Source organism: Hesperophylax consimilis, chromosome 24 (genome assembly GCF_061612785.1).
Source record: "Hesperophylax consimilis isolate HC1 chromosome 24, BYU_Hcon_1.0, whole genome shotgun sequence".
NCBI classification, from domain to species: domain Eukaryota; kingdom Metazoa; phylum Arthropoda; class Insecta; order Trichoptera; family Limnephilidae; genus Hesperophylax; species Hesperophylax consimilis.
The window spans coordinates 8,583,544-8,598,004 of NC_142859.1; the positions used below are offsets into that span (position 1 = coordinate 8,583,544).

General features: G+C 35.2%; 1 protein-coding gene across 2 annotated transcripts in view; it reads right to left on the reverse strand.

The window, feature by feature from the left end:
* Positions 1-14,461, reverse strand: part of LOC149411875 (uncharacterized) — a 358,391-nt gene that overhangs the window by 2,163 nt on the left and 341,767 nt on the right. For both annotated transcript variants that reach the window (XM_089646228.1, XM_089646227.1), the window contains exons 5-6: positions 5,546-5,679; positions 4,017-4,245 (exon numbers count right to left, since the gene is read on the reverse strand). In XM_089646228.1, coding sequence (XP_089502354.1) covers positions 4,017-4,245; positions 5,546-5,679 — 363 coding nt within the window. The remainder of the gene's footprint in view (positions 1-4,016; positions 4,246-5,545; positions 5,680-14,461) is intronic.

Here is a 14,461-nt window from a genome sequence, read left to right on the forward strand (position 1 = left end):
ACATGCTCTTCTATTATTCTGACTCTTGACATGGTCCGACTCAAGTATCTGATTCACTTGGTCGTGCCATGTCTTTCTTGGGCGTCCTCGCCTTCTTCTACCATTCACATTCTTAGAGCTCTGCTAATTAAAACTAGTAACCTCCTGACAAGTTCAGTGAGTGGACCATTGCTCTCATTTTTCACACTAGTTTTAGTAAGTTTATTCTTTAAGAATAAATTTAATAACTCGATAATATTAATGGCATAAAATCATACTTCAATGAAATACATAATAGTAAAATAAACACAATATTATATTTTTTAATGATGTTTTTATTGGAATATAATTACTAAAAAAGAGGAAACATAATTCACACTTAAATTATTTGTTTTTTCTCCCACAATTCTACACATAAGTTAGAGAATCATAAAATGGGTGATGATCCTTATCTATTACCAGTTTTAACTCTTGCAAATGCCTGAATTTAGAATCTGATAAAGCAAGGGGTTTGGTGTATAGAGGCAATGGGGGAACATAGCCAGTCTTGCGGCGTTGGAGCAATTCCAGCCAATCCTTCGACTGGTCTAATTTATAGAGGATATCCCCCGACGATAAGTATTTAAGAGCCCTCAAATCTGTGACAACGGGATCCCCTACTTTCTTTCCCGGTCTCAAAGATGTTAGGTTTGTATTCAATGATTCGTAATTAAAAAAAAAGTCGAAGTGGACATTTTTTATATTGTATGGCTGTTTGGGTCGAGCCATTTTCATGCGAGATAAATAATCACTTGGAGAATATATTGGTGGCTTGAAGTAATGCTCCAGCACCGAATGGACATTGTCGACTTCCATCATAGTATGGCCCTTCTCCAGAAAAATTTGATCTATTGTGACTGACGACCTTTTAGAGTAATCACTCAATGCACTTGCCAGTATTCTGTTCCGATTTTGGTAATTGCAACCATCGGAAATAAGGATGACATTCTTATACTGTAGGGGTAAGCTCTCCAGGTAGTTGATTATACAACTTGTGAATTCATTCGCGGTCACACCTCCATCTGCTTCATGCCACGTGTAGAGAGTGACATCTGCATTGTTTAGGACGTATAATGTGAAGTTGTGGAGTTGAAGTTTCTGCTTGTAGTATACAGCAGACGCTAGTAATTTGGGACATAACAGTACACTCTGCAAGTCCATAGTGACAACTAATGTAGTCTCACTGGCAGATTCTTTTGCTGCATTCTTAGCAATTTTCGCTTGATCCTTGCGTATAATATGCTGCTCATAAACTTCTCCTCCAATAGTACCGCATTTAAAACCCACACAAATATCACATTGATCTTTGCGTGGGTGGTGAATGGAAACCTTTTCAGCTTTTAAAACGTCACTGAATAAGTTTCTGTTGACTTTTGGCACATTATTTTCAGTGCACCAAATACTGAAGACTGAAAGCATGTGTTGCTTCGATAAAAAGAACGATTCCACATATCGTCTATTTGTTTGTGATCTGCAGTAGTGACTCGGAACAACTGGCAGAAGATTAAGCCATTTTTTAATACTATCCACTGCTTTAGTATGCTTGGCAACTTTTTTACTTACAGTGTTAGGGGATACGTTATCCTCGTCATTGACAACTTGATTATGATAGCTCCACCTCCTGAAAGTGCTTTTTGTAATGCTCAACGTATTCATAAACATTTTGTGACACACCTTATATTTATCCCCGTCCTTGGTAAACAGATATACATCACGTCCTTGTGTCTTTTTCGTGCAATCTGCGCTTTCACGACGACGCTGTCTTATAGCACGTACTGCTACAAAGCCCAGGAAATAAGCTCTCTTCTCCGACCAAGTTTTCAATTTCCAAAAACTGTTGAATGTGTGCAGGCGATCCTCTTCCGTTATTTTATGACAATAAAAAGAATTTTTAAGTGCAAATTTGGGTTGTTCGTGTTCACATCTTATTCCCATAGACTTTGCTGACTTCAATTGGCTTTGCTCATATTTCCCGCAATGCTTTTTATATCCGACATACTCTTTGCCCAAGACTCTACATCTCTTATTTTTTTTAATCTTCTGAACAAGTGAATCAGAATCTAATGGTAAAGAAACATTTGTATTATCATTTTCTGGGATCCACTCTCCAGTTAATTCACACAGACTTTTGTCTCCAGAGATAACATCGTTCCGTGTGGAGCCAATGTTATTCGACAGGTTTGGAATAAATTCTCCAGTCACAGGACATAACATCATGTTGTCATACATTTGATTGACTGGTTCAAGATCTTCAACATCCATTTGATTGACTGGTTCAAGATCTCCAACATCCATAACCTCTGATACAGAACTACGTATCGTACTTAAACGTACAATCTCCCTCGTGCGGTTTCGGTACATTCTGGAACAAAATCAAAATTAAATACATAATTCAACATCTTTCCTGCTACAGTACTAGTACAGTAATAAAAATATGAACTCACATAAAAATTTTTGAACTTGTCAGCAAACAACAGTGATTTCTCTACACGTTTCTCTTATTATAGTCAAAGATATATTTATCTGTAAAAGAAGATACACAGATTGAAATATACATTACATAATACGCACAAATATGACAACAATATAGTAAAATATAGTTAAAAGACAGACAAATACTTACAGATGCCAGTCAGATGATAATGACATGTAATGCTTAGAATAATCATGTATTTCTCTTATTTTTGAGTTAAATTTTAGTAAACTTTCCCTGAAACATAAAAACAAAATAACTTTAATATTTTTCCACATTGTGTCAAAATTCGAAGTTTATCACAACACTGGACTCAAATTATTGACGCTTCAAAGGGCAGCCATTTTTCATAAATCCTCGGATGACATTTTGTTACTGTTTTTAGGAAAATACGTGAAATTTATAAAATAAAACATAATAACTTACCGCTACTTTATAAACCAAATGGCCACGAACCGTCAAACAATAATATTATGTCGGATTTATTTATTTATTCACTTCAAAAACAGCTAGAGCGTGTACAAGGTAGAAAATATGCGGGAACAACTTGACAACTGTCAGTGTAATCATAGATGTAGAATATGAACAATGTGACCATAGATGCGGAAAAAAGCGCACATTTAATATGAACCATGTAAAATAAGTTCACATGGTTCTTATTGAGATGCAAAATTTTGACTGCCTGCACATGATTCGTTTTCTATCTCCATAAATATTGGTTATTAGGACATGGTTCATATTGTAGAAGGTGGAGAAAAAAAAACTAAAAAAAACTGTATATTTAGTTCATTTTCGTCAAAAACGTTACATTGTTCATATTATGTATGCACCGACGATATATTAAACATGTCACCAACACGACGGTAAAAGCAGTTAGTCTGAAAACTATGCACATTGTTGTGAACCAAATAATAAATTATTAACATAATATTATACCTTTTTGGGGGTAAAATAATTCCTTGCAAAAATCATGTTAATCGGCGTTTTTGTCATAATGCTTTTTTTATGCATTCCATTATAGTTCACACAGATATAACATTCCACCAATGTAATTTCGGAGGTAATTGATTCTATATCGAAGTCTATCTTCAGCTTGAGCGTTGATGATAAAACCTGCATTTGCTACCTTAAAGATTATTCCCCTATTATCAAGGCCAGCTGCGTAATGTCCTTGACCTCCACAGACTGGACACCGAGATTGCACGGCCAAGCAGGTTTGAATCCTGGTTGAGCATGGATACAAAGGTCTATATTTGTTAACTAGAAGTCCATGTCCCATGATCGAGGACAGCTGCGGCCTTTCGTCCTTGACCTCCACAGGATGGACACTGAGTTCGCACCGCCAAGCAGGTTTGTCTCCAGGTTGAGCCTGGATAAGCAAGTCTGCATTTTTTACCTGGAAGACTATACCCTATGATTGAGGACAGCTGCGGCCAGTCCTTTTTGACCTCCACAAGCCGAAATCACGCCACTCATCAGGTTAATCATCAGCTTAAGTTTGGATGATTATTTAAATATTTCTAACCTGAGAGACTATGCCCCATAACCGAGGCCAGCTGCGGCCTGTCCTCTTTGACCTCCACTGTAGGGCTGCTGGCCCGGTACAGGTCAAACAGCGAGGCCTCGCAACGCAGCCGCAGGCGGGACACCGAGGTCGCACCGCCCAATAGGTCCGTCTCCAGCTCGAGTGTGGAGCTGGACGACTCCTTGCCATCGGGGGAGGTCACGATTGAGGACACCATGAAGCCCGGCACCTGGTAAATATAGAAAAATTAGTCCATTTTCGATTGAAAAATATAACTTGAAACACTGTACCACAATATTATTTATAAAAAAATAAGCCAACTTATTAAGTGAAATAACAATAGTGGAAGGCCGAAAAGTTTAATTCGACGTGAATACTAAATATTGGTTTATATATCAAGCGGCCGCTACACTACTCGCTTCGACGCTTCGACGAAGTCCTCGACGAAGTTAGCCAAAGTTCGAAGTGCGTGCCCACACACTCGTGCAACTTCGCGAGTAACTCAGTCCAACCAGTCAGTGATTGGTTTATTTATGCCGTGACGCTTCGAGTCCTTTGACTCGGGCGCATTTACCGACAACAATCGGAAGTCGGGCGAAGCGAAGCGGAGTTGCCCGAAGCGAAGCGAAGTTCGTGCCCACACTATCGTATTCGGTCAACTTCGATCAACTTCGCGAGTAGTGTAGCTGGGCTATTAGATTTTCCTGTCCGGGGAGCACTCATCAGTAGACTAGTGCTCTGAAAACGCAAAGGAGATGTACCCGTTGGTTGAACATACGTAGACATTATACAGAATGTCGCTAACATTGTATGAAGATTTGTGTACGTAATAGAAAACCTAGATGGTACCTGCCCCGATGGTGGAGCTTGAACTTATAAAACTGTGTGATACAGCTCAAAACATCCGAAAACAACAAAAAACCGTGAATCCATGTTAATAACTTTGAACAAACCATTCCAAAAATTTACACTACCTCTACCCAGGAGGCTTTGAGGGAAATTATGATCGTATGTCATCTTTTGGAATACTGTGGGAGGGTCTTATTGAGGAGAGGGTATTTAAAATACTCCAGTTTTTTTCCCAGGAGTGAGAAACTACAGATGCCGGTAAATCTTTCCACGGCTGAGCTGTTGAACTCAAGAACGAGTCGTAAAAATGACCTGTTCTCTTGTGACAAACGTGAACCTTGTACAAATGCTGAGAAAGTAAAGAATGCAGAGCTATACAAGCTTAACAAGCTTAAACGAGAACACATTCCGTCTTCGTTCTCCTTGTCCTACTTATTCTGACATTCAAACAACTTTATAAAAAAAAAAAAAAAAAACTTTATAAACACTCTAATACAGGCGGTTATAAGAACAAATTTTCAAAATATAAGCGAAATCAGTCTACTAGTTTTTAAGTCGATATTGCACACACATATGAACTTTGACTTTTGTTTATATATATTCGTAAACTACTCCTAAGAAACTAATTTAGAGTGTCATCGTATTAAATCAACCTTTCACTAAATATGTTTGAATATTACCTTTTGTTCATTGACGAACCACGTAATGTTGGCAGCGGGAAAACTGTGCGTGGAAGAACAGTTAGCCCTGACTCTGTCCCCCGCTGAATACCTCTGCCGGTCGACTGTTACCGAAGGCTCGTTCGCAGGAATTTCTGCAAACAAAAAAACAGTCAATATCTTCAATTATTGAAATTGATGGCCTCCGTTCTCGAGGATTAAAGTTCTCGTAGAAAGCCGGAGGTCGCTGGTTCAAATGCTGGCGTGCGCAAGTAAAATTTATTTGATTACTTTGTGTTAGACAATTTACTCCATGAAAATAATATATTGTAAATTTCCAGCATGTTCCAAAGTGGAAGATTCTGGTACTGACTACCATATGTATTCTTCGGTGACAGGATAACTCATCACAATTAAAATTCAACACACCTTTAAAAAGTGATATATACAGTCATGAAAAGTAACCAAATAAAAACTAGGTTAAATAGTTTTATGTTTCAACACTTTTAATGATTTTATATAACTTATAACAGTGTGTTAATTTATCACTTGCTAAATACAAAAGATTTTTACTGATACAGTTTAGTTATTTATAATAAATATGTACTATATGAATAAATAATTTTGACTATTCATATGTAAAAGCCTCTAAAAGGAGGCTAAATAAAATAAAATAAATATATCCTTGGCGTAAACCACCATTCAGAATTGAAGCGTTACTTGAAATGGCTATGGCCATGTTTGGTGACCTGGTTTAAATAGCCAGGTACTTCCCCACCATCCTATTCTCTATCACCTTCCCCTCATCACTACCTTCAACCTCGTAACATACCCCAATCGGGGATGCCGTAGCCTCACTGACTGCAAATTATTGGGAGCTGTTGGGACTCATGTACGGTGAGACCACAAACGAGTTCAGTACTCTGAAGCTTCGTCAACGTGAAAGAACAAAAACGAATCCTTGCTTTATAATTAGAATAATTTTTTTTTACTATCTTCCCTTTTTGGAACAAATAGAGACAATGTTATACTCCTTGGAATCTCCCATGCTAATGATTTCTGTGGGATAATAAGAAGTGGGGTTGACTCTGGAAATACAAAGTCAGTCAAATAGAACAGTAAAAATTGTGTTAGAGTAGGAAGTTATACCTCTCTTACATCCCAACTTCTTCAAGACGTTTCCGAAATCCTGTACTAGTTCTTATATTCACATATAACAGTAACTTTACAAATAATTAACAATTTTCCTTTAGTATTATTACATCTACCGGTTTCGCTACGGTCGAGCTTCATCAGGATGTGAAATATAACTGAATGAACTGATGAAATATAACAGTTATATTTCACATCCTGATGAAGCTCGACCGTAGCGATTCCGGTAGATGTAATAATACTAAAGTCGTGGTTAATAAACAAAGTGTTTTATTTGATTTAATATATAATGTCTAACCACAAAGTGATTGCTTCCTACGAAAAAAAAAATTAACAATTTCATTTACAAATCAATATAATTTACTAGTATAAATAAGACGAGGTAATGCTAAATATTACAATGTAGCTTTTTCTCTGAAATAATAATGAATATTTTTTTTATTTTATTTTATATATTCATTAATATTGTAATTGGGATTATAAAAACAGTTTATTTTTAAACAAGTTCTGCTGCGTAATTATTATTACGCGTGACAGCTGTTTCGCCCTCTGAAGGCATTATCAAACTGTGGGTAGCCCACTTACAGACGATACATTTATATTATTTGTAGATAGGTATTTTAATTTCAATAACTGATTTCTTAATTGATTTCTGAGTAAAATGTTCGAAATTATTAATGGTTATTACCCCAGTAAAGTTTTCCCAACTACTGTAATGTTTAAATTTGACTGAATGTCTTTTTGTTAGTTATTCCCAAACGATGACTCAAAGGGTTATTTTAATAGCATATGCTATTAATATAAACGTCCCCGACTTTTTACCATTTAAACCTCTCTCTAAACACTCCTGGCACTAATAAAAACAAATTTTAAAATTTTCAGCGATATCGGTCGACTACTTGTCGAGTTTTACATTTTTGATGTTTTGTATCAAACTTTTATTCGTGATTTTTGAAGGAGAGTGGGATTTTAGTATAGGGTTTAGTATAATAAGTGTGTAGCTGTTTTGCCAGAATTTTTTATTTGTATTTGCTTGCTGGATATGTTTTTTACCCTGAGATGTTGTGTTCGTAATATACGTGTTAGTTTTTATTACTTGTGTTTTGTATATATGAATATTAAACAGTATTGCTTTAGAATACAGTTGTTTAATTGAGAAAATGTTAGCATTGTTTAAAATTTATATTCTGACAATATAATATCACGAATACCTATCTTGAGCTGGGCCACGATCCTTACCCAACTAAGAAAAATAAGGGTTAAAACTAACTGTTCGTGATGGTCCAAAAACAGTAACATGTTGATGTATTGAAAAGGGTACACACCTTTGCTTACAATTTTATTTTATTTTCCCTCGTACAATGTATCACTGTGAACAGGGCATTTTGATTTAGCTTTGAATAAAATTCTCCCCTAGACAAATGACCCACAATTAATATAAAGGATAGCCCGTAATTCTTTCCCCGATAAAATGACTATTCGTTATTTGTGGTCGATAAATTATACAATGGATTGTTTTATTTTGGGATAACTGAATGTTTTTTTCCGTGTCAATTTGTTTTGAAGATTTGTGAGTGTTTTTGGTTCGCTGTTAATCAATATTTACTGGTTTTACCGTTAGGTAGTTATTTACCGATTCACGGACTTAAATAAATAAATTGTATGATTTTTTTGTTTGTTTTAGAACAAATACACATTTCGAAATTATGAATAACCTTCAAACCGATGTTTTAATAACTTGGCTACAAACAATCTGGCAATGCCATGATTCGTAGTAATAGTAAAAATGATAAAAAAATCACTTGTTTTATTTGATGTAAAATAAATTTTTTGTACTTTAGTACAAAATTGTAGTTTTACATTTCCAACAGATTTTGGATTTTAAATTCTTGCCAGAGGCTGGTTGTGATTACAATATTTATTTTTTATTTATTTATTTAATACATGTTACATTATTATGAAATTTACATAAAGTAGATATAATGAATCACCATACTAGGCGGCTGCCTGTTTCATGGTGACCAATTGAGTGTAATTAATTTGTATGAAATATGAAATCTAGTGTAAGCATATGAAATTAGTAACTATAGATGAAGCTAAAATTTTGGAAAAATTGTAATAAAAAGTAGAAGATAGAAATTAGAAAGGAGAAAGAAGTAAATTAGCATTAGATTGTAAAAATGTACATAATTATATATATAATTTTTAATATGTGTGCATGCAAGCACACATGTGTATATAGCAGCAGACATACCTGTATACATATAACAGCACATGTATACATACACCCATTTGACGCATCCTCACGCATATAAACAATATATACACCTCTATCTGAGTACTTGGAATAGGCTACTAACACTATAACAATCACACATCAAAAAATCCCCGATATAGATGTATCAAAATAATTAATCGGGTACTGCAATTTATTCAATCCAGTAAGTCCGCCAGCTTTTGCAAATGCTTTTCGAGAGTAAAATACACAACTAATCGCTGAAAATCTTGTGAAACCATTTAAATTCTCCATGCAGGAGTGCCAATGTGTGAATTTAATTAGTATATAATAATAATGTAAAGTAGTTTTTCCAAACGAATCCATTCGAGACTCGTGCATGATTAAATTAACTTTCCTTTAAGAAGCTTCACGCATGTCTCGATAGTGTAAGGGATGAGTTATATATCTGTGCTGCTCGAACACATGATTTGCCGTTATAAGCGTAATCTATCTCATGTCACCGTTTCAGCAGGCGGAGCGGTCCCAATAGCGCCCCATGCTTTGAAGTTTTGTGCTCAACGAAATATGCACGGCTCGTTTGCATTTGCGCTGGCAATATAGCTCAAATAACCACCTGACGAGAATTATGACTGGCATGAGTGTACGTTCGTGTATTTTAAGTTATGAGAAGACTAAAGACAAGCTGTGCAATACAACACACATCTACATACCAAGGAACCGTCTCTAGTACTTGCCTTTAGTACCTTCCTGTAACCCAACTCTCTTTTGTGTTGTCTCTCATTCACTATCATAGTCAACAACAATGATATGTTTTCTGGCTGACAAAAGAACGCATTTATCTTAATCACAGGATTATTCTTTTAAATATCTCTTTATTTAAACAACGTTTAAGATACATTTAGAACCATGTTTAACCGAATGGGATATTTAACGTCGAACCAGACATGAGCATATTTTTACAATGTTATTTAAAAGCAATACATAAAAACACTACTAAAGTACATTTTTGACCAACGAATACAATCTTACAATAATTGACCAGTTAGACGAGCTAAAAAAAAATCCGTCGGTAAACACAAGCTTTGGATAAAGACACCACAAACACCAGGCAATAAAAGTATTCGACATAAAAAAAGAGAGAAAAAAAAAACAGATCACAATCAAAATTAATATATGAATTAAAGAACAAAAAAGGCTTTACTACAAAATAAATTTGTATTAAAATAATAAAAAATATACCTACATAGTTTACATAGGTATTATACACAATCAACCATCAATTACAAATATATAGCTTAGTTTTTATAACTGCCTTAATTATTTAATTTTTATAACGTTACTTTATTTTATTTTATTTAAATTCGTTTAAGTAACATATTTTCAATGCAGTACATTTTTATTTACGCGCATAATTTGTCACATAAAATTATAAAATGGGGGCCTGAGCACGGGTAAACCATCCAGCGAGGCTCACGTTACCAAATTATATATTATTTTAATGTATCAATGAAAAATGAAAATGAAATCTTTGTTTGTTTGTAAAATTTGTTTGGGAAATCGACAACCGTAAAAACTATTATACACATGGAAAAAAAAACAAAAAAAAGTTTCGTTTCAACTGGAACGTTTATCGGGGTCATATGAAAACATATTATATAAGTGTATTTTTTTATAAGATGATAGGGAAGGGAGAGGTGTAAAAGTGGGTGGAGGATATATTAAATGCTATTAAAATTTGGTAGTATTATAAAGCCTGTCTCTGTCAACAATATAATGCTATAATGTTTTGGTTGCATACCGTCCCGGAAAGAGAATTCAAATTTGTAGATAAAAGCACAGTGAACAAACGAAACTCCCAACGTCCAGAGAAACAGATAGAAGTTGACCATCAAAGGATAGATCAAACTGGTGAGTTAATTGTGAAATGATTGGTTCAGATTATTGAGAAATCATTAAATAATACCACATGACCCTAAAATTATACTGTCAAAGAGGAACCGTGTGTTCAATGATTCGCACGAGAATTCATTGGTCCGATTGCACATTTGATTGCATGGATCAGAAAACGTGAATAAGAGAGAAGAAGAAAGTCCTTTACCAGACTTAGATATTATTTTATGGAATATGACTCCAGGATATGAAACACATCAAAGGAGCAAAGGTAATGAAGGAATAAAGTTTCCCCAAGGATTTCCAAGGCAAACGTTCGTAGTATCTCTCTTTTACTAGGTAGCCCTTTTTCGTAAGAATTATGTGTGACTTCAAAGTGTGTTTTTTTTCGGTTCACGAAATACTTGCTTTAGTATAATACAAATTATGTTTTTATTTTTTCTACATTAATAATTATAAAAAGATATATTAAGTAAATTAATAATTTTAGCCTTATCTTTTGCAAGCTTAGATAATATCTTTTTAATGCTCTTTAGCTCTTAATCGAAATGACACTGCGAGTTAAAAATGGTTGCGTTGACCTTAAAAATATAAACAGTAAGAGTTGTGGTAATTTCATGGCATCAGAACTCACAAGCTTCCATTTTCCGAGTTTTCCCCGTGGTGCGAATTGATTGAATTCTGCTTTATTATAGTTAGATGTCAGATTTCACAAGTGATTCTTCTAAATGCTCGAATAATACTATGCATTATTTACGTTTTTATCCCACTAAATCCCAAAGTTCGATAGTTTTTAGGAAGATAAACAATAGGATTTTTCCACTTTTCGGATAAGATACTGTAATTATATTGTGTGCTGAAATATCATTGTTTAGAAACCACATTACGCACCACAAACGAAAGGAATATCACAACAACTTAATCAACAAATGCGACGCTGGAAGATTCTATCTTATTTTCCAAATTAATGAGACCTCAGTGCCCATTTCCCCCTGCCTAGCCGGCGACACAAAATTTCGTCAAGCTTTCGTAAAACCATCTCAAATCCACCAGCGTCACCAGACCGTACTGGATTTATCGATTACGTAGAACAATGAAAGAGTTTCCCTTGAAGATGACGAATAGTAAACGGCGAAATCGGCAATTTTTCGTCATCTCTCCCGCTCCTGTCGAACTCCTCGCCTTTATTCTTCTAAAAGGGTAATTTATTCTTTCTTCTATCCATTCCCATTCAATAATAATATCGCGAGACGATATTTCCCGAATCCTCAGTTTGCTTTCATGATGTTTTTCAGGATTTGTTGGCACATCCCATTGAATATATTTACATACATTCCGTTTTATCCGTAAAGCGTTACTCCTATAACGCGAGAAAAAATAATAAAATGGATTTGACAGTAATGAGGATATTCTGGGAAATGTTTCCGGCGATTTTTTTTTTTTTTTTTAACATTATTTCTGGCTTTCACCCTTCAAGGGTGTTCTTGGCCATCATTTAAAATTATTGAGAAATGAAAGGTGAATTTAAATATTAATTTTATTTAAATAGGCAAATTTCAAAATTATAATGAAAATTGGAGTCGAGTTCAGACTTAGAAGAGACGAGATGTTGAATGGAGGGGAGGCAATTTTAGATAAGGCTTGATAGAATAGAGGATATTTGTTTAGAGAGGGACAACCAAAAAATATGTGATCTAAAGTTCCCACTTCTAGACCACAGAATGTACAATCTGGGGAGTCAACAACGTGAATTTTAAAAAGATGGGAAGGAACGGAACAATGTCCGATCCTCATTCGAATGAGTGAAGAAATTTCTTTTTTGGAAAAATGAGGGAATTGCTGAAACCACGGTTTTGATGGAATAGTCCTTTGTATTGAGGCATAGCAGGCTCCCTTGGATTGACTAGCAATGTGCCAATACTCCGACCAAACATTGCGGGATCTATCTTTGATGATGGAAAAAATGTCAGATAGGGGAATGTGGTTTACGAGGGTAACAACAGGGTTGGACGCTCCTTGTTTTGCCAAGGCATCCGCAATATCATTACCCATGATACCAACATGTCCAGGAATCCAAATCAGAGTTACAGTTTTACCATAGCTTTGAATGGAGGCTATCATCTCTCGAATAAGGCATACAAAGTGATCATCAGGATGAAGAAGAGGACTGGATTTAAGTTTTTGGAGGGAACTGAGAGAGTCAGAGAGAACGAGGGAATGTTCAAAATTATGTTTGATTATATATTTGAGAGATTCTATTATAGCAATGCACTCGGCTGAAAATATTGAAAATTGATTTGAAATTGAATGAAATATTCTGTCATTAGAATTATTGTGGTAAACGTTAATACCTATACCACAGTTAGGAGAGTCGGGAGATTTGGATCCATCAGTAAATAAAAGAGAAAAGTTGGGCCATTTAGATGAAATAATGTCATTCAACATATTATTGACAGTTCGGGCCGGGAGATTGGAATGACTTTTAAGGATTCCGATCCCTTCTATTATTGTTGGGGATAGGGTGACGTGACTATATTTTAATTTGTATAAGGGTAGTAGATCATTTTGGATGATGTGAAGCTCTGAGAGAGACTTAAAATTTTTACAGATGTCAGGAAGAGGTTTAGTTGAAGCTCTGTTTGTAGATGAATGGGTTGAGTCAATGAACAACGAGACGCTGGGGATAACCTGATGACATTTAGAATTTAAACATTTAAGAACAAATTTGTCAGCAAATAGTTGACGCCTTAAATAAAGAGGAGGATCAGAACATTCTACTTGAAGGGAATTGATGGGTGACGATTGCATCGCTCCAGTTATAATTCGCAAAGATTTAGATTGAATTTTGTCTAATTTATCAAGTACATTTTTTGAGGCAGTACTAAAAAGTGGGCAGGCATAGTCAAGATGGCTTAGAATAAGTGCGTTGTAAAGCAACTTAATGCAAGTAGGGTGAGCACCCCACCAAACGCCAGATAATGATCTGATGATATTTAAATTTTTTTCGCATTTAGTAACTAAATTATTAATATGTGAAGACCATTTAAGTTTCCTATCAAATGTTACTCCCAAAAATTTTACTTCAGAAGCGTTGGGGATTGGAGAATTTTTAAATAAAATTTGAACGGGGGGGTTTTTATGGCGGTTTGAGAAGGTGACACACTGAGTCTTTTGGATTGAAAGTTCAAGACCATTTAACGTGAGCCATGTGCAAAGGGCATTCATGGCTTCGTTAAGATATTTGACGGCGAGAGGGATGATTTTGGATGATAAGAAGAAAGCTATGTCATCTGCGAACTCAATAACTTTTACTTGTGGGGGAATAGCGACATGCATATCATATGTGTATATATTATACAGTAAGGGGGACAATACATCGCCTTGTGGTAAACCCTTCCAAATAGACCTACTTTGAGGAAAAATATCTGGAAGTTCAATGAAAATTTTTCTATCTAGAAATAGATTAATAATAGATTGGACAAACATGGGGGGAAGGCCAAGGCCTAGAAGTTTTTTTTTCAAGATTGGGATGGAAACATTGTCAAAGGCGCCTTCTATATCTATAAAGACGGCAAGACAAACTTCCTGTTTAGAAATTGATAAATTAATATCAGTACTGATGATGGTAAGGTTATCTTGAGTGGATTTTTTTTTCC